The sequence below is a fragment of the Sylvia atricapilla genome, chromosome 12, assembly GCF_009819655.1.
Source record: "Sylvia atricapilla isolate bSylAtr1 chromosome 12, bSylAtr1.pri, whole genome shotgun sequence".
Lineage (NCBI taxonomy): Eukaryota > Metazoa > Chordata > Aves > Passeriformes > Sylviidae > Sylvia > Sylvia atricapilla.
The window spans coordinates 906651-929987 of NC_089151.1; the positions used below are offsets into that span (position 1 = coordinate 906651).

Genomic DNA, 23337 nt, shown 5'->3' on the forward strand with positions numbered 1-23337 from the left:
GTGGAACAAGGAGCCTGCTGCTGGGGAGGAGAAGCAGTTCCTGGCATTCCTGCCATGCTGTTTTGGGAGGAGTACATGGGGGACTGCTGCAGCTCCGGCTGGCTCATGCTGTTCTGCAGGGCAGACATGGAAGCTGAGGAGATGAAGAGGGTGACTTGTTGCTCTTGAGAACTTGGGGACCCTTGGACCAGCTGAATCTGGGGCGAGTTGTGGAAGATGGTTGGCTGCTGTGCTTCAGCCTGGCTGGAGCCAGGATTCTGGAGGGGAACACCGTGGTCTGACTCTGGAATTGCATGGGCTGCTGCTCCTGATTCATCGAGGCCATGTTGGACTGCGGATGAAAAATGGACTGGCCTTGCTGCTCCTGATTGGTAACCGGGTTTTGATTTGGATTGAAAATCATGTTCTGCTTTTGGGAGGCCATTGTACTCATTGCATTTGATTGCTGAACATCATGTTCTGCTGCTGCTGCTGTTGCTGCTCCTGAGATGGAGGGCTGCTCTGGATAGCAACAATCGAATGCTGAGGCTGGAAGATGCCTCCCTGTTGGTTCTGAGGGATGGAGCTGGACTGGATGGAGCCCAACGACACTTGGGACTGAAACAAACCCTGCTGAGCAGGCTGAGTCTGCGGCTGCTCCTGGGGGCATGGAGCTCTGGATATGAGAGATCTGCGTCTGCTGCTGAAAAGAAGTCTGCTGTTCAGTGTTTGTCGCTGTCTGAAGAGGAGAAATGGGATTTGGGCTTGTAAAGAACGACATCTGCTCTTCCTGAGTGGCAGGGTTGCTCATAGAACTCTGGGAAAGGAACATGTTGGCAGACTGCTGGTCTTGAGGCACCGAGGAGCTCTGCAAGACACCCATGGCATTCTGTGAGTGGAACATCGGGGGCTGCAGTTGGTCAGAGGAATTAGTGTTGGTCTGGTTGTGGACAATGGAATTTGAGCTATGGAAAAGGGACCCTTGTGTTTCCTGGGATATATTCTGAGTGTCAGCAATAGGGTTCTGAGAGTGGAAAAGCTGAGCTTGTGAGTGCGGGGATTGCTGGATGAAGCTTCCCGACTGAATCGACATCATTTCTCCACCTTGCTGGAACAGACCCCCGCCCTGCTGCTGAGTCCCCGGCCTGGACACTCATCATGGTCTTGGTAGACGAGAAGAGATTAACCTGGGACTGACTTTCCCCGCTGTGCTGCATCTGAACCATGGTCTGAAACACAGAGCTCTGCATCTGTTTGCTCTGCCCCGAGGCCTCCTCTCCCTCTGCAGAGCTGGAGGGCTGGAACAGGGCCGGGCCGTTGTTGGAGACCGGCTGCTGCGTTGGGGCAGCCGCCTCACCGCCGGACACCCCCGGGGAGGAGAACAGCTCACACTGCATCTGCATGTCTTCACTGGTGGACAAGCCCCCATCATGTGGGACGCCTGCTGGTACACCGGGGACTGCTGCAGGGCCCCGTTCCCCGCCGTGCTGGAGGAGAACAGATCCGACTGCATCTGCGGGGCCGCCTGGCACATGTTCTGCTGCATCCCCATCACCATGGCTGCCGACGTCTCCATGGCCTGCTGCTGCTGCTGCTGCTGCTGCTGCTGGTTGGACAGGGCACCTTCGGGCTGGGAGTGAACGTTCTCGGCTCGTCCGGGCAGAAGGTTGTCCGGTCTGGAATGGACAGCCGTGTCTGAGGAGGAGAACATCCCGGGGTTCACGCTGTTCTGTATCTGGCTGACCTGCTGAAAGATGTCTGCGTTCAGCTGATCTTGGACGTCCTCGCCGCTGTCCGAGCCCGAAAACAAAACGGAAGATAACTGCTGCTGAGCTTCCAGCACCTGCTGCACCAAGTCGACGTTCCTGTTGCTGCCCGTGGCGGTGTTGGTGGGGAAGTTCCCAGCCTGGAGCTGCTGGATGGTGTTCTGGAGCTGACTCACGCCGTTGGCCGACGAGAAGATGCTGGAGGAAATCTGCTGCTGCAGGGCTTGGGCCGGCTCCGAGAGCGTGGGCTGCTGCTGCTGTGAGGCATCAGTCAGCTGGGACAGAGTCACCACTGTGCCATCCGACTGCAGCACCTCCCTGGGCTGGGAGTCCCTGGGCTGGAACTGTGCAGCCTGCTGCAGCAGGGCATCGCTGTTCTGCAGCTGGCCCGGGGTGGACACTGTGGAGAAGCTGCCAGGTTGGGACATGTCCTGGGTTTGGATGGTGCTCAGGGTCTCTGGGTTGTACACCTTGGGCTGGATTTGCTGCTGGTTTTCGCTTTCAGAAGGTAAATGGGAAGCAGAAGTTGATATGCCAGACATGCTGTTTTCCAATGTTTGTTGAGTTGGTCCAACCACATTCGAAGCCTGAAAAGAAAGAGACATCAGGTAATCTGTAAACTTACTGGGGTTATGTGAATACAACCTCCCAAAATCCCCCATGTCCAGGGAAGACTGGAGGGAGATGGGAGATGTGAAACCCAGACACACCCAAACCAGCAAGCAAATGGTTAGCAGTGGAAATGCTTCTTCGAGGATGGAATGTGGCACAATTTAATGAAAGCAATGCTAAGAACTGATTAAAATAATATTCTTACAGCAGTTCACTAGTTCTGTGTCACAGGATAAAAATCCCCATCAAGGTCACTAACCCACAAATCTGCCTGGCTGCAGGAACCAGGTGAGTTATCAAAGGAAATTGTCTGTTTTACTCATGCTCTGTGATTGTGTTTTGCCCAGACTGAATCCTGGACATGGCACTTTCCCTGTCTATTACTCTTCTCTCCTACTAAAGCATGGACAAGGAGCAGATGTAACTCAGACTCTGAAAGATTCTGCGCTCAGCCCCCATCAAAGTCACCTGGAACACGGGGGGAGCATTTTTGTGCACTTACTTCCATTGGAGCCACATCTTCATTCTTGATCATACTGCTTGGCATGAGTGGAGTTATCAAGGCACTAGGAAGAATGTTCACCTTCTCCAGGTTACAGCCCGTGGCCTTCACTGCTGCAGCCACAAACAAAACAAGGACAAGAGAAGCAATGGTAAAACCCATCATTGCAGAACTCCCTCAAAGTAAATTAAAGGATTACTCTTCAACGTAAAGCAACACATCTCCACACCCTAAGCAAATTTAAATCTCCCAGTAATGCGGCAGTAAAATTTCTGCACGTGTGTATACTGGGAAGGAGAGAACAGACCAAGTACATACAGCAAACAAAATTCTCTGACCTCTGGGTCAGGGTCAACCTGGAGCAGAACAGGTACAGGAATGAAGCATCGAAGAGGAGCTGACACAGAACCCCACATGGGAAAGTAAATTCAGATTTATTGCATAAATTAACTGGGGACATGAAGGAACAGCAACAGCACGTTGTGTTCTGAGGCAGCAGCTGTTCTCCTGGAGCAGTTGGGCTCTTCCCTCAGTTAAGCTCCACACTAAATTAGATGGATGTCAGGCTTACCCTGGATATTAGTTTATATATTTGCTTAAATTCACACTACACAGTTTCTAATTCTTTGTATTAACTTCAATCCTACGCTTCTTTTTTATTCTTCGCTTGCAAACATACTAAATAAAGATTGGACTGCAGTGCTTAATGCATGAAAAATAAAAAAAAATAGTATTTTTTTGTTCTATATTAGCTTGCACTAAAATAGGAATACTGTTATAAAGTAAAATTTCAGAGTCAGAAAACAAACCTCCCTGTAAGAATAGGGCCAGATTTTATAAGCACAGACTTATCACAGGATGTCTGATTCATTTAGCCAAATCTGGGTAGGAATTCAGTTAAATTATTAAGAACACTGATAAGAATCAATTTAGTACCTTTTATAGCCTCTTCAAAAGAACAATGTTGGGCTGGGCTGGAGATTTCCTTCTTCACATTAACATTCAGAGTCCCAGCTGCCGAGACAAAACACATTGAGAACTTCCTTACGTTAAATCAGCAAACAAGCCAAAAACACACAAAGCAAACCAAACAATTCCTTATAGCTTAAAGAATTCAGGTTCTTTGAAACCCACACAAACCTCTGCACTGTCTATTGTGATACAGATAAATAAATAAACTAAAATACATGAAGTGGGCAAATTGCAGCTTTCCTCAGGATAAAGCCTGGTGGGATTTCTTGGTTTATTTGGTGCATTGTATGGGACATGTTGATTTTTTTTTTAATCCTATTTAGCTTCATTTTGATCCTTAAACTAGAAATGGATGCTGCTATATAAGAAAAGCTGTCACAAGACAGCTGGAATTTGAGGTATTTGGCACATAAACGAGAAAAGCAAAGCCTTAGGATTTTTATTATTAACAGAGCAACATTTGCCAGCAAGAAGGCTTTGGAAAGATCCACGTTACTCAAGATTCCTGCTGCACAGACTAAAGGCTGTGGAGCGAGCAGCTGAGCAGGTGGAATGGCCTCTCCTGGCCCAGGGCAGCCCACACACCTGGCTCTGGAGTGTAGGTGAAGGGCTGCACGTCGTGAGATCTCCCAGCGTTGGTCACCACGTATATTCCCACAGAGCAGCTGAGGTGATTTGCTGGTCGTGATATGGTGGCACCTTCACAATAAGGTGATTCTGCAAGGCAAAAAGATCAGGTTTTATTACTACTGATCTTAATTCTACTTACTTACATCAAAGGAGAAATGGGCTGGTAAGCCACCATAAAACCCCAGGCACTGGGGGCACATGTGGGATACTGCCCTTGGAGGTGGGACCAGGATGGCACCTTCCTGACATCATTTACACTTATTTGTGTCAAAAAGAATAATATTCTGGAAAACATTTCAAAGTGGAACAAAAATTCAGCCAGTTATAAAGATTATTGTGTAGACACGACCTCCTTCCATGCAGAAGTGCTGGAAAAACTGAATAGGCCTTTTAATTCCATAAGGGCAGAGACCTGCTCACCAAACACACTGTGGGATCCAAGCTCTCAGTTAGAAACTGGACAATTATATTCTATATTTCCAAAATTATATTCTACCAGACACACAACAGACCTTACACGAAGAAAATGAGTATTATTTCTAGAAATGCACAGAAAGAGGGAAAGGCTTGATTAATTTTTCTTTGGAAACAGGCAGTGTATTTTTTAAATTAAAAATGATGACAATAACACTAGTAATAACAGTAGTAGCATATAGGGACAATAGTAGTAATAATAACAGTAATAGCAGTAGTAGGGATAACAGTAGTAATAATAAATTAATAGCAGTAGTAGGGATAACAGTAGTATAATAAGAGGAATGCAGAAATAGTAGGGATAACAGTAGTAATATAATTAATAGCAGTAGTAGGGATAACAGTAGTAATATAATTAATAGCAGTAGTAGGGATAACAGTAGTAATAAAACAGGAATTCAGAAGTACCTGATGAAATTCCATGTCTATTTCAGCTTCTGCCTTCCAAGAATTCTCATCTAAATAAAAATCACAAAGCCGAAGTTATTGCCCATCCTGCAGAGCGATTTAATTGCTTTGACTCTGCTCCTCAGTCTGTTCTCCATGACTGAGCTTTACCCAGCAGTGAAACCCCGACCCCAGGCTCTGCTCAGCACCCCAAGCCAGCTCTGCTTTCACACTAACCGGAAACATTCTCTTGGAAAATCACTTTTGTTCCCTTTAGGAAGTTCTTGCCAATCAGAAAAACTTCCTCTTCACCCTTCACTGAACAGCTGTGGAGACTTTTCTTTAGGATCTCTGGGACTCCCGCTGGCTGAGCTGCAAGGGGAAAAAACAGAGAGTCTGGAATCAAGAAAAGATCAACATCCAAACCACTTTTACTGACAGGGTTATGAAGGAAAAGCTAAAACTCCTGAGCTTCTTTCTTTATCATGTATTTCATGACAAACTCTTCAGAATATAACCAGAATATAATAATATTATTTCCTCACTAAATGTAATGAGCTCACAGAAATCACACTTAGCCCAACGATCCACTAAAAATCTTTTTCATTTTCTTCTGCACTTATTAAATCTTCAAGACAAAAGTCACAGTGTTGGAGCCAAGCCCAACAAGTGCTCAGAAGAGAAGGAAATGTGGTTCTGTAATTCCCTGGTGCAGAGTGATTTCCAGAGCCCTTAGACACATCTAAAGCCTACCAGCAAATCCAGCCTCTGGGTCATAAAACCTTATTTTTTTTTGTGAAGCTTATTTTGCTCTGCTCTGCAAAAGAGCAGAAGGAGCAATTCCCCTATTACCTGTGGGGCCTTGCACCGTTTTTTTACATGACACCATTTTCAGTCTGGTGCAAGAACTAACTCAGGGCTTGGAGCAACCTGGTGTCCCCAGGGGTGGAATGGGATGGGCTTCAAGGTCCCTTCCAAATCCCTGCAAGACTCACATTTCTGAAGTTGGGATTTTTAGCAATTTGAGTCAACAAACCAGCCACGAGGATGTGGTTTTACAGACACACATCCCTGGATGCCCCTGTGCCAGAGGTCCAGATGATGATTTACATCATTCTGATCATAAACTGTCATTACTGCAAACCATTCCTACTCTTCTTAAACCTTCAACCAATAGGACCAGGTGTGCTAAATGCAAATGAGCACTGCAGATAATTTAAACAGAGACACACTTTAAAATAACGTGCTTTGACACATTTAACATAAAATAACTCCGTTTCCAGTGAAGGTTCACCAACCACCTTTTCTCACCACTGCTCCCCAGGGCACACACCCAGACTCGTGCCTCTGCACTTGCCTGGCCCACTTTGAGTGTTTAATAACAATATTCTCTGGGCTTACTACACTGCAGAACATACATCCTGTACCACTCCAAATTATTTAATGACCTTTCAGAAAGGATTTTTCTACAACTCTGGCTGCGGGTTCCCAGGCAACCGTTACGCAACGACTGAATATGCTCAAGGCACATGAAAAGAGTAACTGGATTTAGGTTTGCTAACAAGTTAACAAAGCTATTTAAAACAACGCCCTTAAATAAAGAGCCTGCAGCTCCTTAATGTCTTTTCTATGGTTTCAGGAACCGTTATTAGCTATAAAACACAATGTAAACAGGCTCTGATGAGTGTAAATGTAAACCCTGTTGTGAAGGTACATTACCACATCTGTAGCAGGTTCACGTAGCAAACCAGCCCGGTGAAATGTGCTTGAGGAGATGATTTATATTCAATAAACAACACATTTCATCCCATTTGATCAGCCAGTGCCCGTGTGCCAGCACTATTTGCTTGGCCAAGCTCTGCTGTGAGTCCCTGTAGCTTTGGCATAAGTTAAGACAGAAGCACAGAGCCCTGGAAGGAGCCTCAGGAATTCCCCTCTCAACCTTCCACACCATGATCAGCTTTACTCACATGTTCGCCAAAGACACAAGCCTGACCAGAGCATTTTGTTTCTGTGCTCTAAGACTTCCAGCAGAGGAGACACTGTAAAATTCCTGGGCAATCTCTTAGCAACTTACACAATTGAGAATATTTTCTTAGCAAGTGACCAAACCTCAGCCTGCCAAAAACCAAACCAATTCACTCTTTGCAATAAATACAGCTTTTTATAGCTCAACAGCCTATTTTAAAATCAGTCGCTAAATGTTTCATCTCAGACTCTCAGCTACTCACAATAGAAAATTTTGGACTGTTAAACACATCAGGTGACTTCCAATCCCTTTTTTCCATGGGTGAAATATTTTATCTTTACCCAGGAAGTTACAAACAAGAGAGATACAGGAATGACTTTAGGAGGTTTTATAGAGAATGCTTTTATCTTAAACCTGAAAATTAATATCAGATACTCCATTACTGTAAGATATCACCATGGTCTACTGACTGCAACAGAGCTGCAAAGATTCTAAAAATAACCCCAAAAATCATTTCTATACCATGATAAGCATACAATACAAATGCCAGGAGCTTGTCTACTCTTTCCATGCACAGACAAAGATCTCCACCTCATCATCGAGATAAGGGGTGGAACAAGATGAGCTTAAGGTCCCTTCCATCCCAAACCATTCCATGATTCCAAAATCCCCTTTTCCCTGTGGTCAGTGGAACCTGCCCAGCCAAGGCAGCCATCTGTGCTTGTGCTAAACAGAGCAGTTTAATAAAGAGCTATAAAAGGTTTTGTTCTTGCACTGAACCAGAACAGATTCAGCCTCTGGCCCACACGAAGAGCACAGCTGAGAGAGCCAGGCTTGCTAACTTACTGCAAGTCCTGTCCAGCACTGAAAGCTGAGGCACGAATGTGACAATACTGAAGAGACTGAAAGTCATATCAGAGTCATTTTTCAAAGCAATCACAACAAAAATTGTGAAATATCAGGAGGCAAAAATTCATTGAACTGAACAAAAGGAAATGCATAACTATTTTTCAATACTGGACAACAATTTTAGCTAATATCCCTCACAGGAAAAAAAAAAATCAATCCACTTGATTTTAGCTACAGCAATGCTGAAACTATCACAGATTAACACAGGGTGGTTTTTTGCTCCCAAGGCATTTCCAGCAGAATCACAGCATCGTTTAGGCTGGAAAAGACCTCCAAGACCATCAAGCTGTGCCTGATCCTCACCTTGACCCCAGCCCAGAGCACTGAGTGCCACGTGCAGCCCTTCCTTGGGGATGGGCACTCCAAACCTCCCCGGGCAGCCCCTGCCAAGGCCTGACCACCCTTTCCACGCCCAGATCACACTAAAACCCAGAGCCCTGCACTCTCAGCTCCTCGGCTGGACACTCACTGCAGAGGATTGGGGAAGAAGGTGTCTGCAGGGTCAGGGTGGAGCCGTCCTTGCGCGTGATGTTGACGCGAAAGACGAGCCGAGCGCGGGTGCTCTTCTTCTTGGAGCCAGCAATCCCTATCCTGGCTTCCACATCAGCATTCCTCAGCTTCAGGATGCCCACACAATCAACCCTAACAACACAAAGCACAGCGGAATTTCAAAGTTTAGTGAGTTCAGCGTCTTTTAACGTCTCTCGAGTAGTTTTCATAAGCCAAAGTCAAAGCCTTCAGGTAATTACTGAAAATGTTATTGGATTTCTTTTTTTATTTACATGAATCTATGACCTTTTTCAAGTTTCATTCAACCCTGCCTAATTTGGATGATGAATCACAGCACAAAGGCATATGAAAGCATGAATAAAACAGAAAGTGCAATATAATTCTGGTAAGCATTCAATTTAGAATCACAGCTCTTCATTCTTCCATCCCCAGGGCGAGATCTGTGTTTGTAGGATTAATTGCTTCAAAATATTCTGCATTCACTTAAAGAAAGCAGGAGTAGAAGAAAACTTACTGTAGTCATATATTTATGTTCAGTGGGACTTGGAAGTGACAGATAAGTCCTCCATAAGTGTGGTCCCTAGGGAGATGCACAGGGCCAGGTGAGTGATGCAGTGCTGGCTTTCAGACAGGCTCCATGCAAAATTATTTAAAGCAAAAAAAACAGCCAAAACACAAAAACAGTAGAAGCAAACACAGCCTGATGTGGTTAAAAAAGAAGAATACTTGCAATCTACCCAGGATTTGGGGATTGTAGGATTTTGGGCTGCGTGTCCCAAAAGCACAGGGACCACCCATATCTCCTGTGAGTACACTGAACTGTGAGCCCGAGCCGAGGAGCAGAGAGAGGAGAGCGCTGAGACGTTCAGACTCCAACTACAACCCATCCAATGGAAGCAGGGAAGTGGCTCCCAAACCCAAGCTAACACAGGAAACGCTCCTGGAGCAGAGCTACTCACGCCAGTGTCATGTTGTTGCTCGGGTCCAGCCCCACCTCGATGACCGTGGTGCCCTCGATGTCCACCTCCTTGCAGGGTGTGGTGTTCCTGCCCGTCACCCTGCAAGCCTGGTAGAAGCCGTGGGGCTTCACGCGCCCCGAGTCGTTCCCCACGAACACCTGCAGCACCACGGGCTCGTTGTGGCCTTCCAGCTGCAACAGGCCAGGAGGGTAATTAACACAGGAATGACTGCTTGGGTTGTTATTGCTCAGGGGCTGGTTTCTAAACCAGCCTGGACTCCCGTTTCTGCAGACAGAATTATCCCGACCGCGTCTCTCACAGCCTCCTGTTCCCACCCCAGCTGTGATTATTCCTTCTCTTCCCAGGACTCTCCCCAGCTCCACATCCACCACCAGCCAAGACACAGAACGTTTTCCTGGGGCTGATGCCAGGGGTGAAGAGGTTTTGCTGGTCAATATGTGTACAGCCACTGAGCTCCAGGACCCCACCTTTATGCCAGATGCATTTGAAACCCTCGGGAAACAGATTAGAATTGTCCAATATTTGCAAAACCCTGATGGAGTCAGAACAGCATGAAAGGGAAGCAAAAGGAGAAAAGGATGATGAATGGTCCAACCATCCAATCACAGCTTTCCTTCAGACACCAAAATAAAAATTATAAAAACAGTAACCTGACATCTCCTATTTAAAAAGTAGCAATGTCAGGATTCAATGAAACATTTCTTAAGTAAGAACAGATCAGAAATTTTAACATCCTCCTGCAACCCATGTGCAAGCCATAGTTATTGCAGAACATGTCAGTGAAAAATGCATTCATTTTTGTAACATCAACGCCCTGGCATGAAATGGTTTGTGTCCTCTTAAGGCTTTTTTAATTAGTGGGATCCCACTGGTGCCACAGACTAAAAATACTCTCAGGTAAAGGAAGTCCTGAAGTAAACCTGGACATTGCATTACAAAGGAAGTTCTCCTTCTTTTTAGGAAATAGTTAAAAAATACTCCAAGTGAAAAGAAACATTAGATTGTTGCCAAATTCCCTGGCCAGAGATGTAAATTCCTTGCCAGAGCATTCTAGGAGGAAAAAAAAAAAAAAAAAAAAGAGTATTTTAGTATTTCCACTGAGACACATTTGATGCTCAAGGATTTCTGGTGACAGTGTTGTCCTTTGTCCCAGGCCTGGAAGCCCAGGCAACACCTGCAGAAAGAAGCTCCAGTTTTAGTAGTGAGGAGATACAAATGAGAGCAGAATCCTCTGGAGAATCTCGTGGGGGATTGTTCCCTGACACACTTAAAAAATGTAGTATCTGAAGTTTGTAACAAGTTCAAATAAAGGAAAAAAAATAAATAAACCAGCAAATACTGGTAAGATCATTGTGTGCTTATGTCCAAGAGAAGCAAATAGCAAATGTGACTGTCAGAGATGAGCACAGCCCCAAGATCTCTGGAGGCATCCACACAGGAACCACAGGCACAGCTCACAACAAGGGCCTCAACAGCCAGTCCCTTGATTAAGGCTTGCTTATACAATTTTAACATTGCATACTGATTGTACACTCAAGCTGTAAATCTTCAAGAAGAGTTTTATTTAAATGGCCACTGAACCTGCTTCTCCTTGGCCTGTTAGGGCCACAGACCAGATCTCTGCTGAGCACCATCTTTACACTGTTCTTCTCCACCTTTAAACTCTACAAACAAAACAAAAAAACCCTTGTCCGTAACTTATTTTTCTTCCCAGTAGCTCAGGTTTCCTGAAGATTCACTGACTCATTTGTCTGTCCAGCCCTGGCAGAGTTTATCTGCAGGGTATGAACTCCTCTGCCTACTGGTAAAGCAAACTGGAACTTCCAGGAATTCAGTAACACGAGACTCTTCCAAAGAGAATTTCACTGACGGGTGCTACAGGTAACTGGGAAAGGAGTTAAAAGGAAATTCAGATGAACAAAGGCCCATTAAGAGAATCCACATAATGAGCACTAAATCCCCATAGCAACAGGCCGATATGAATGGATTCTTTTCTTATGAAACTTTACTGGAGTTCTGCATTACTCAGGGGGACTGAGTGAAGGGCTGCTGGCGTTCCTACCACTGCTGAGCAGCACTTTGAAGATAAGCCTACTTCTGTCTTCTGTCAGCAGCAGTCAGCACAGATTTTAAGGGCTGTGTGACAAACAGACATCTCCTTGTGGACCTGCTAAGTTAGTTTGGGTTGAGAACTGCTTTGCTGCTTTCTCAAAGAGACAGAACTAAGAAAAAATATGAAATGAAGTGTCTTTCACTCTCCTTATCTAAGTGATAACAAACCCAGCTGTCTACTCGCTCACCCTGCTGGCCACACTCCTCCCAGGATGTCACTTGCCATGGTGCCAGCGCAGTGCTGGCCTGGACTCAGCTCTCTGGTGACTCTCACAATCACTTGTGGGAGGATATTTGACATCAGCTCTTCTGTTTGTCACCCTGTGTCAAGCCCAGCCCTGCTCCTGGTAAGCCTCTCTACTATTTTCATTAGGAAACCTTCCCAAGTTCTCCACCTGCTTTCCCCAGGCTCCACAGGGGAAAAACAAATTCAACAAAATGACCTACAAATTCCCACTCTGTGCATTCGTGTGCAGTCCCTGGAGGACAGCCTCAGCCTTCCTTCCTGAGCAGAAATGTCAAAGATCTCCTTGTAACCTTATTGTCCTTTTTATCAGAGCAAGAGGCCTTCAGCACCTGGATTTTAAGGCATTCATAGAGGAAACAGGCTGCAACTGTCAAGTGTGCACATAAATGCTGCCTCTCTCCTTGCCCCATTCTCCAGTTCTAACCCACATCTACCTCTACTACCTCCACCTGTCCCATGGCAGACACTGAGCAGTGTGACCTGTAAGGCACACCTCAGTGAGATCTCCATGGCTCACTTGAAGGACACTGTATACATCAACTCAGATACTGGTGAATTAAAAACAACAACAAAACCACCAACCAATCCAAAAAAAAAAAAAAAACAAAAACAAAAAAAAAAAAACCCCAAAAAAACCAAAACCAAAAAAAAACCTAACAAAACAAAAACATTTCTCCTTACAATTTATTTAAATGAAACCTGGTTTATGTCTTCACTACCACTGGACAATGACGGCCACTGTCAGCCATCCAACAGCTAGAGCATTTCACTATCCCACTTTTGCAGGTATGGAATGTCTCTGTGTTCACACAGCCCATGGAACTGCAGCCTAACAGGATAAACATCCCAGATTTCACATCCCTGAAGCTTCCCTCCCTTCCCTGTAACCCCGTGATGTCAGCAGGACCCGCGACCTGCAAGAAGTGACCCTGTGCAGCCCCTCCAGCCCACAGCCTGCTCCTGCCCCACTGCAGAGAAGCTGCCCTGCCCCTGGGAGGCAGTGCCCTGTCCCCAGCCTACCTTCACAGTGGGAAAGCCCTGCTGTGTCCGGTCCTTGACGGAGCCCCGGCTGCCCTCGGTCAGGTACCGAGCCCTGTGCTGGGTCTCCGGCTGCACCATGATCTTCAGCTCCTTCCCCTCACTCTTAGTCGGGTACTGACCACACAACATTGGGGTCTTCTTCCCTCCAGCTCCCTTCTGGTTCTCTGATGCTCTGAGAAGTCAGAACACACCATCAAGAAGATGTTAGAAGCGGCTCCCCAATAAAAAAAACGCTCCAAATCAGAGAAAAGCTGAAAAGGCAAAGAGCGCGTGTTAACGGATGGAAGGTTTGGAGTTGAGAGAGAACTTTGGAATTCTCTTTCTGCCAGAGGAGACCTGCAGGATGAAGAGGAATGGTGCTTCCCTGCCTCCTCCATCCAGAGCACATAGGAACTGCTTTTCAGAGAGCAAACATAAAGGAAGGGAGAAGCAATTAGCATTCAACGATGTTAACGAACAGAAGGCGGCTCATAACCTGCTTTTTCAGAGTCTATGACACAGCCTGAACAAGCTGTGTGACAAACACACACGTACACACACACTGGATGGATTTAAGGTTAAATGACACTTCTTTAAACAGGAAAATAGCCTCATGCCTGTCTCCACCTCAGCTTGTATATCCATGCAAACTCCAGCTCTGATTTCTGTCTAAACAGATTGACCAATTTATGCTAAACCCAATTAGTTATTGTAAAAGCTCTGGCATAATTGCACCAATGTTAAATCAGCGGATGCACAAGGCCTTTCTTTCCAGGTGCATTCCGTAAGATGTAGTGGATTGTTCTCAGTTCCATAATTAAAACCAGGAGGAAGGAGCTCTCCCAAGTCTAGCAGCACTTGAGCCATTTTGTGTTCCCTTTAGAGCACAATGGGAAATAACCCTTGATCCTACTCAGACCAGGATTTGGTAACGAAGCTGAAAGCCAAGAAACTCCTTTCCCACTAGGAAATGTGATTGTGCCACAGTACGTGGTGCAGGCAGGAAAAGGGCTCCATGATTCATACAAATGTCATATTCTTTCTTCCTAGCAAAACATGGTATCTAACAGCTAATGCCTGGGAAGCAAGCAGTTTTAAATAACAGGTGTGGATTGCTTAGAAAACAAATCCCATTTCAACGTGCAAGTTGCTGAAGTAATTTATCCAGGATTTGTTCCTTCCCAAAAAGGATGAAAACTGGTTTTTTGGGGTTTTTTTCCAAACTGTCCCCTGGGAGCTTCTGAAAAAACTTCCTCCTTTGACCTACACCAAACCAACCCTTTTTTAGTTTAAAACCATCGCTCTTTGCCTAATGTAAGAGGTCTTGTCACAGTCTTATTTCCATTAAGCCTTCCAAAACCTTGCACTACAGGTAAAAAGGGGTTAAAACAGACAGAGTGGGTGTTTTGGATATGTCCATTCCCATTTTCTGCCCCTGAAGGTTAAGCACCTCACTGTGGACAGCCCAGCCACTGCCCTGGCTGCCTTCCACACTCATGCTCACTCAACCAGTACCCAGCAGAAGCAGGAACGAGATAAAAACCAACATAAAACCCTGCAAAAAAAATAATAATAGCATCTTACAACAAAACTACCTTCCTGCCGAGCAGTCCTGATTATTCTGCCCAGTGTAGCCACTGGGGAGACTGGGATATAGCTCAGTTTTGAAGGGACACCTTGGAGAGCCAGCCATCAAAATTAAATTCACTTTTTACCACTCCCAGGGCTACGTTTCAGCAGTGACATTAACACTGACCTCTCCAGGAGAACTGCACCCTTAAATCCCAACTACCTTAACTGTCAGCATATTAATATTTTATCATTGTTATATTTATGCATATATATGCATATAGATGCTCCTCACAGTTATTTTAGTCTTTCCTCTAGAAACTTAATTACTTTCAATCAATTAGCCAAACCTGCAGGCAATTTAAAGCCCTCACCAGAACTTCTCAGTGGTCCATCTCCTCAAAATATGAGGATGAATCACTTAATACATCCTTTCAGTTAATGAATTTAACCTCAGTTTATTCATCCTGCAAATATTCACGCCTGTACACTTCATACGCACACATTTATTAATGTGATTGTCACCAGACAAAATATCCTCTAATCCAGCACTTCTTTTTTTAAAAAAAGGAATAAATGTAAGTGGCAAATCCTATGTAGTCAAACAGATCTCCTGAGCAGTTTGGCCTGGTCCTGCTCTGCCATCGGGGCTCTTTGCAGGGCAGACCTGAAAGTGAAAGTGAGACCAGGAAACCTGAGTCTCTGCCCTGAATCACCACCAATTCATCCGCTTCTAAAAAGGCTTTCACAAATTCCAAGTTTCCACAGGAATATATTCTTGCTCTTCCTGGCTTTTAACAACAACTGTCTCTTTGGGGCAAATGCCATTTCCATTCACCACGGAGCACAGCAGCTTTCCTTGCTCTTTTCTTTAAGCCAAAAGTAAATAACTCCCTTGGCAGAGCTCCACGAGGCTGGGAAGTTTAAAAAAACTCCAGTCACTACAGTGACCCAGATTTGTAAGGCCAAATCTCCATATTCCAATGGCAAAATTAAATTTTCTAAGATCTTGGCCACTTCTTATCCCAGAGCACTTATTCCCAAGGATGGTTCTGTTACCTGGGAGTTTTCCTGCAGTTCAGTCTGGCCTGCCACACAGAAGGAAAAACATTCCACTTTCCTTCCCTCTGCACTCACAGAACCCAGGGATGTCCCTGGTCAGCCCCGTGCTTTTGGGGAAGCCTTGTTCTGTTTTTAGAGATCTCACATATTCTGTCAGAGTTTACAAAGCCTCCCTGAGATCACACTCACAGTGGCACAGTTGTTGAATTTCCATAAAGCTTTTCCCTCTGTAAGGGCAAGCCTGGTCCCTCAGAACTGGGGGAGGCACCTTCCTCATTCCAAGCTGCCCTACTCTACCAGGGACTAATGTTTTTTACTTTATTACCATCAATTGTGGCTGGTGAAAACCCTGAGCCCAGAGGCCACCCTGCCCAGGAAGCAGCAGCACACCCAGGACATGCTCTCAGAACTGCTTTTCACAGTGAAATTTTAAGTATGGAACTGCACTGACCCCGGGAATACAGACTCCAGGCTCTTTCCCTTTGGGATATGAGAAGTTCATCATCTTTGCCATCAGTCAAATTTTAATGTTCACCGTTGCTGTGATGAACGTCAGAACGTACTGCAAGCACAGACATAAAGTGAAACCAAAGTGCACTCCTGTCCCCAAAAAAAGCCCAAAATAAAAGAGCCAAATCTATCCATTTGACCACTTTGAAAGTACTAAAGAAGCAACAAGTAAAAAAAAAAAAAAAAAAAAAAAAAAAAATGTATCAACACACTCTTGCAAACTGATGGAATTGTCCTCTTTAGGCAGCTACTGGAATGCATTTAGTGAAGAGTGTGAAGTGGGAGATGAGGGGCCACCACCCAGGCGTGCCCACGCAGACACACGCACACGACCCAAAAGCACAGAGAGAAACAGCATTAGAGATTTATTTCTGAAAAAATCAAATACAGAAGTGAATTCACAAGGAAAAACCAAAAACTGGTTCACCACATTGTCTTAACATTTCATCAAAAAGTAAAGCAAGCAATAATTTAAATGATGAGAGACCTGAATGAGACATTAGCTTCTACTCCCATCCCTATCTCTATTTGACAAACAGAGCAGCAGGTGAAGTGTACAGACTGAAATCCTCACATAAAATCCTGCAAAAAAAAGCATTCAGGGTGCACCAGCTCCACTCTGCCTTTTTTAAATACATTTTCATTGCCATTTTATAATAGGAATGGTGTGGCCTTTTGGGAATTTCACTTAAAGAACAGATGAGCTCATCAGCGCTGCATTTAATTGCTGCGGGAAAGTTTAGCTTTATCTTCTAAATAAAGATTAACAGGTTTAATGAGAACTTATCACAGACTCATGGAGTGGTTTGTGCTGAAAGGGACCTTCAAGAGATCCAGTTCCACCTTCTGCCACGGGCAGGGACACCTTTCCCTATCCCAGGTTGCTCCAAACCCCATTCCAACCTGGCCTCGGACACTTCCAGGGATGGGGCAGCCACAATTTCTGGGGTCAGGAAGAACTTATCCTGGGCTAGGACACGACAGGGACAGCGGAGAAGGGATGGGTTTATGTGAGAACCTAAACAGAACATTTGCCACAGCACGGGGGCACTTTTATTAGTTTGGCTTTACATATGGAGATAGAACGCTTTTTCTTTTTTTTTTTTTTTAAAAAAAAAAAGGAGGGGAAAAAAAAAAAAAAAAAAGAAGCAGATACCAACCCATTTCCTGCTTTTGAGTTGCTTTTGCTGTCCGTGCTGAGCTGAGAAAGGACATAGTGAGGCGCTTTGGCACTGTCGGCATCAAAGATATCCATGTTGGACTCTTCGCAATCTCGGCGTTTGATCCCTGGCCTCTGCTTTGGGTTGCGCTTGCGCGATTTACGTGGCACCTCAGTGTTATCATTGTAGGAACTGGTACTCATGTTACTGAAGTTGGAGGGTGAATCCTCCATCCACATACTGCAGCTCTGTTCTGACTCCAATCCACAGCCCTCATCCTGGCAGGACATCCGGCTGTTGTCCAGCAAGTCCTCGGGTGGTGGCGAGATGTACAGGACTGTGTGGCGCTTCGGCGTGGCCGGGTGCTGCTGGGCTGTGTTACTGGTTATCTGCTGCTCACTTACCCCTCGGGTACTTACCCCCACGGCCGAGGAGCAGCTCTCCACTTGCATAGCCTTGCTGTCGGTGACTGAGGTAGAGTAAATGGTAGGGCTGGAAGAGGTGGTAAAGGAGCTGCAAGCACCGCCCATGGAGGAAGAGGAGGGAGCTGAAGAAGCATCTGCGGTGTACAATTCACAAGTAAATACAGGACCCGTGGCGGGGCGTGCGCTGGCTATAGCAGTCCCAGTGAGATCAAGGTGATTTAAGGAAACGATTTGCTTTCCCCCAAGAAATGTTTGGAATTTGGTTTGGTTTTTGGAATGGAAGTGCTCAAAGCAATACGGCCTAGCCAATGCTTTGGAAATGTCCAAACGAGTCTCAGCACGATCCACTGCAATCGAATTTTTTTTTTTTTTTTTTTTTTTTTACGACTTAACGTTAATTCGTACAAATGGCTGCGAATAAACAGAGCTTTCGTTGCCTCAGCTGGACTAATTAATGGTGTAGAAGCCATTTCATCTCAAATAGCCCCAAAGCAAAGTGCTTATAATCCACATTCAAAGCCAATTAAACAATTCAGTGTTGGAAAATTTTAATTTTTTCTTTTTTTTTTTTTTTTTGAAAAAGATGGGACTGTGCTTAGCCACAAAATATTAAAATAAGTTTCTAACCTATGAAGCAGAGAACTACAGGTCATTTTTAATGCAGACACTCCCTGCTTCAGAGGCAAATCCTGGAATAAAAATATGAGAAAATAAATGAGAAAAAGAGCTGCTGATTATTCCATCATAAATGAGAAATAAAATATAAAATCAAGTGAGTTGGTAGGCAAAATGGAACTGGTATCAGTCACTACGAGCAAGCTGTTGACTTTGAAGGTTCAAAACAGGGATGAAATATCTGTGTTGGAGACACACTGATCCAAGGACTGGGAACTTCTGTAATTTTACTTGTTCAGTCACTGGGACCAATTTCTCAGACTTTATTGGTCCCTTCCACAGAGACAGCTTGGGACAGACCTCTGAAAAATTCACATTAAACAGGAGATTTCCAACCCCGTGACTGCGACTTCTGCAGAGGTCCCAGAGCTCAATTTGGTTCAGAAACACGACAATTATTAAACCAAACTCCTGAAGATTTCTGGAGAACACCATGATTCTTGCCATTGAAGAATTTTAACAGACAAATCAATGGAATATGTAAGTTAAATATCCCAGGGGAAGCAGACCATGCAAACATATGTATTTATTCCAATCAGCTGTAGCTCACTGAGGAATAACTAAATTTTACAGTCAGATTTTAGATTCCTGTGGGGAGACTCTGTTTTCTGTATTTCTGCACTGCCAGCCACACCTGATAAACCAGAAGCACTGAGATAACCTGATTCTGGAACCAAATTGTACATTAAATATATACATAACAATACAATATGTTTGTTCAGCTAGTTACTGCTGTCATGCAGGTGATCCCTATCACTCAGAGGAACACGATGTTTTTCTTTTTGCTGCTTGGGATTTTTTAAAAATCCAAAATATTGTAATAGTCTCTCAAGTCTAAAAAGTTGGAGACTGTTGGACTACTCTACACAGTTTTAGTTATTTAAAAGTAAAAGAATAAAGTCTCTTTAGCCATGATATATACATTTAATTAACAGTAAAACTGAGCCAACTTTCATATACTGGGGGCATCAGTGACTGATAATAAAGAATTTTTAAACCATTACTGTTTCCTACAGCTTTCCTGGGCTACATGAGTGTAAAAGCAAAAGTACATCACTTCAGCCTGTCCAATTTAGAGGTCATTACAGTTTATCAATAAACTATTCTGCCTTCCCCAAGCCTCCCAGTGAACCAGGAGCAGCTGAATGATACCAGTTCCATTTTCCAGCTTGTTCTTTGGCAAATACAGTGGCTGAAACTGGAGAATTCAGTCACTTTGCATTCCAATTTAAAGACAAATTTCTCCTTTCTATATCATGCATTAATGCAATGCTTCTCTCAAAAACATTTATAGGATTGGCAAGAACTATTAAATCTAGATGTTCATTTCAGTGACAATACTTTGGAGCTGATTTGCAGCCACTTTGAGTTGAGACGGGCCCGTCGCTATTCGGGCTGTTCGTTTTGGTCAAGAGGATTTCTGTTTCCATCCATCATTTATACCTCCAAGGAGAAGCAGAAGTGTGCCCAGGGCCCCGTGGAGCTGCAGGGCTGGGGCTGAAGGCCAGGATTTGCCCCAGGAAAGGTCAGTAAATGAACTTGGGAAGAGTGGGCACGTCGGGGTGTGTGGGACAAGGACTCAGACCATGAAATCATTACACACATGGAACAGGCAGCAGGGCTTCGACTGCAGGACTCCTCCTCCAACAGATTAATATCAGATTTATCTTTTCTCAGCAATCCTGGGAGTGTAAGGAAACCTTGGACACTCCAGGCTCAGCTCTGCGTGGGCCACGTACACCAAGCACTGGGCTCAGCTGGTGATTCAGTGCATCTCCTGGCCAGGAATGCAAAACCTGCACTTTCCCCTCACTTTCCTAGGGGAAAAAAATAAATATATCACTGAACCAAAGGCTTTTCAGCACGAAGCTAAAAGAGCTGGTGGTGGTAGTGTTGTTTCAGGGTGCAGCATTGTGAAATATTATCGTTATTGCAATATCGTCATTATTGCTCTCCAAAACAATTTTTCCTCCTCCCTTTTTCTAGAAGTTAAAAAGTACTTTTACGTATGAATACGTGTATGTGGGCTTCTGTTTTTTTAAAAAGTAAATAAACGTTGTCCATTACAAATTGTTTACACTCTCCTCCATTTACCAGAGGGGCACCTGTGTAATGATAAGATTAGATTTTGGAAATAAGCCCAAACAGAACAGTAATGGCAAGAGAAACTCTCTTTAGCCTTATATAATAAATGAATGCCATTACTACCCAAAAATAGGAAAGTGTGATAAATATTACAGCAAACTGAATAAACTGGTTATATTAGAACAGTCGAATACACAGATTTAAAAACATCTGGGGACATAAATTAGATAAAATTAATAACTGCTTCAGTACCATTTTAAGTTATGAAAACACTAAGAAACAGTGAAATCTATGTTTTCTCAGAGTATGCAGGCCTTGAGCCAACTCATCTTCCTTTGAACTAATAAATAAACTGGGTCAATCAAATAAGAATTCACCATGGTACTGCAATGAATAAACAGTGCTCTACATGGCTCCCATTTAGGTCCATCATTTCATTCCAGAGCCAGGGACATTTGTATCTGACACCCAAAAGAGATTTTCTTGGATGAACGTGCTGCATTTTGGAAAACAAGTAATTTAGTATTTTTAACTTAACTTGTGCTGCTTTACAAGGTGAGAGCATACACACACCTTCCCCAGCTTTGAGCATTCCTTTTATTTCACTTTCTTCAGACACATATTAGTGGGAATTGGTACATGTGGCTCATGATTTGCAATTGAACAGTGAGGCAATAACAAATACATATTTGTATTTTTAAGGGAGTAGGTACATTTTGAAATAGAAGACTGAATATATTTCATTTAACACAGTCTCAAAATCAAACTTGCTTTCAGAGAAATGACACTGAACAGAAGCCAAGTGCTTGTCATGGCAAGTGTGCAGCCTCAGGAACAGAAATGAAATGTGCATCAGCATCACAAGGTGGGGTTTTCTTTTTTTTTCTCCTTTTTTAAATAAAAAACAAGAAAAAAGAATATTCCACATTAGAGAAACTGTGATCACTGTTGAAACTAAACCTCCTGCATCTCTGCACTGCCATCACTGCAACATCAAAGGGAGCTGGAAGAGCTAATTCAGATTTTGCTGCCTGTGCTGCAAGTTTTTTATCTCCTAAAAGAGGCAGAACTGTATCAATCAGTCCAGCACAGGGACTTAAAGTAAGGCAGCACATAGCAAATAGTGTCCCTGTGAGCAAAGCAGGGCAGGCTTTTTCTTCTCAGTACCAAAAAAAACAAAAAAGAAAAAAAAAATGTATTACCTCTTGCATTAGCAACCAAGGCAATTACATATTTTCTATATCCTATTCTCCTGTGAAGTCAAACAAGGCATTCAGCCTCTTAAAAAAATAAAGGTTTGGAAAGGCAGGAGAGAGAAAAAGTCACTATTTAGCATTGAGGGAGTCTTTTTAGGCAACACTTCTGTGGATCCTGAAATCCTTGTTCACTCTTTAAATACAACAAGGATCACCAAGTCCTCAAACAGAAACAGTGTCCTGATGACTTTGCTTTTTAATTGCAAAAGCAAGTCGTTTCCCAGGCTGGAAAGCTTAAGATTATAAAGACAAATAAATAAACTGAAGATATTTTTGGCTTCACAAGTGTTCCAGCCACCTGTGCACGGACAGCCAGGACAAGCAAAAAGCCATTAAAAACCTAATTGTTTTCTCAGAGCCTCCCCTGCATCCCATGGCATCCACTATGTTCTGTGCAGAAAACGTGTCAAAAATGAAAACTCACCCACAGGGTGAGGATTAAGTGGTGCATATGCTTAATATGTGAAGTATAACTTTTATTAAATGTGTTAATTTTTCTAGCACGTCATGTCCTTGGTAAGATTTTTTTTTAATGTTATTTAGTTTATTTGAACCCCTGGACACAGAAGAACAATTTCAGGACAGACCCTGAACAATTTCAGAAGGAAACTGCAGAATTTCCACCATCAACCTTTGTGTTGTCAAAGGTTTTAAAAGTAAAACCCAGAAGTTACAAAGTGGCTGCAAACCTGCTTTCAACACCTCACATGCCAAACTTGGGGTTCTACTTTTCTTCTTCTTGTATTACTGACGTCATGTCAAAAAACTTTTCCAAAAGTTTAGTTTCAAATCAGTATCAATCCACTATTCAGAAATTAAAAAAAAAAAAAAATTAAAAAAAAAGGAAAAAAAAATTTAAAAAAAATAATAAAAAAAAAAAAAAAAAAAGAAAGAAAGAAAGAAAAGAGACTTATGAAGAAGTCTGAAAACAAGACCGACCTATACCCTGGGTGAGATTGGATGGGTTAAGTGTCTCTGGCACTATTTGTCTTCACTATTGACAGACACTGTCACACAACCCACCACTCGATGCCTGTCTCTGAATGGCGAAGCTAGAATGCAAGTTAAGTGTATTAATAGAGAAAAAAACTAGCATCCCAGCAATATCATCAAGCAATCCAATTCACCAGTTATTAAACACACTCAGATTCAAGATAGGTAGGTTAATTTAATTTACATTAAGCCCAACAGTGTAAATTCCCCTTTACATTCCCATGCTGACCCAAGCAGTGTATTATTGTTATACTTTGGGTAAATACATCAATCAATGGTTTTGTTATGACTCCCATTATTCAATTAACACTCAAGTTTAGGTATCTAGGGAGGGCTTTTGTTAGTGGCTCACACACACCAATTCCATGGATCTTGGATCCTTCCCACTCTGTAAAAGGCTGATTCCAAGGAAGCAGAACTCTGGGACCCACAGCTGCTCTCTGCAAGCCCTGCCTGAAACCCCTCTGCACCACCCCAGCGACCTGGAGGAGACCTCAGGACAGCTGGATCTGGCAAAGAACACCCCAATTTCA

At 43.8% G+C, this 23337-nt stretch overlaps 1 protein-coding gene across 1 annotated transcript in view; it reads right to left on the reverse strand.

Moving 5' to 3' along the window:
- The window catches only part of LOC136366334 (nuclear factor of activated T-cells 5-like), a 49531-nt gene that overhangs the window by 2539 nt on the left and 23655 nt on the right, over nt 1-23337 (reverse strand). The window contains 16 exon segments of the mRNA XM_066327315.1: nt 15-268; nt 271-441; nt 444-646; nt 648-1121; nt 1123-1408; nt 1411-2332; nt 2860-2972; nt 3796-3873; nt 4417-4494; nt 4497-4548; nt 5344-5393; nt 5560-5694; nt 8670-8842; nt 9670-9860; nt 13070-13262; nt 17371-17929. Of these exon segments, the coding sequence (XP_066183412.1) occupies nt 15-268; nt 271-441; nt 444-646; nt 648-1121; nt 1123-1408; nt 1411-2332; nt 2860-2972; nt 3796-3873; nt 4417-4494; nt 4497-4548; nt 5344-5393; nt 5560-5694; nt 8670-8842; nt 9670-9860; nt 13070-13262; nt 17371-17929 (3932 nt within the window).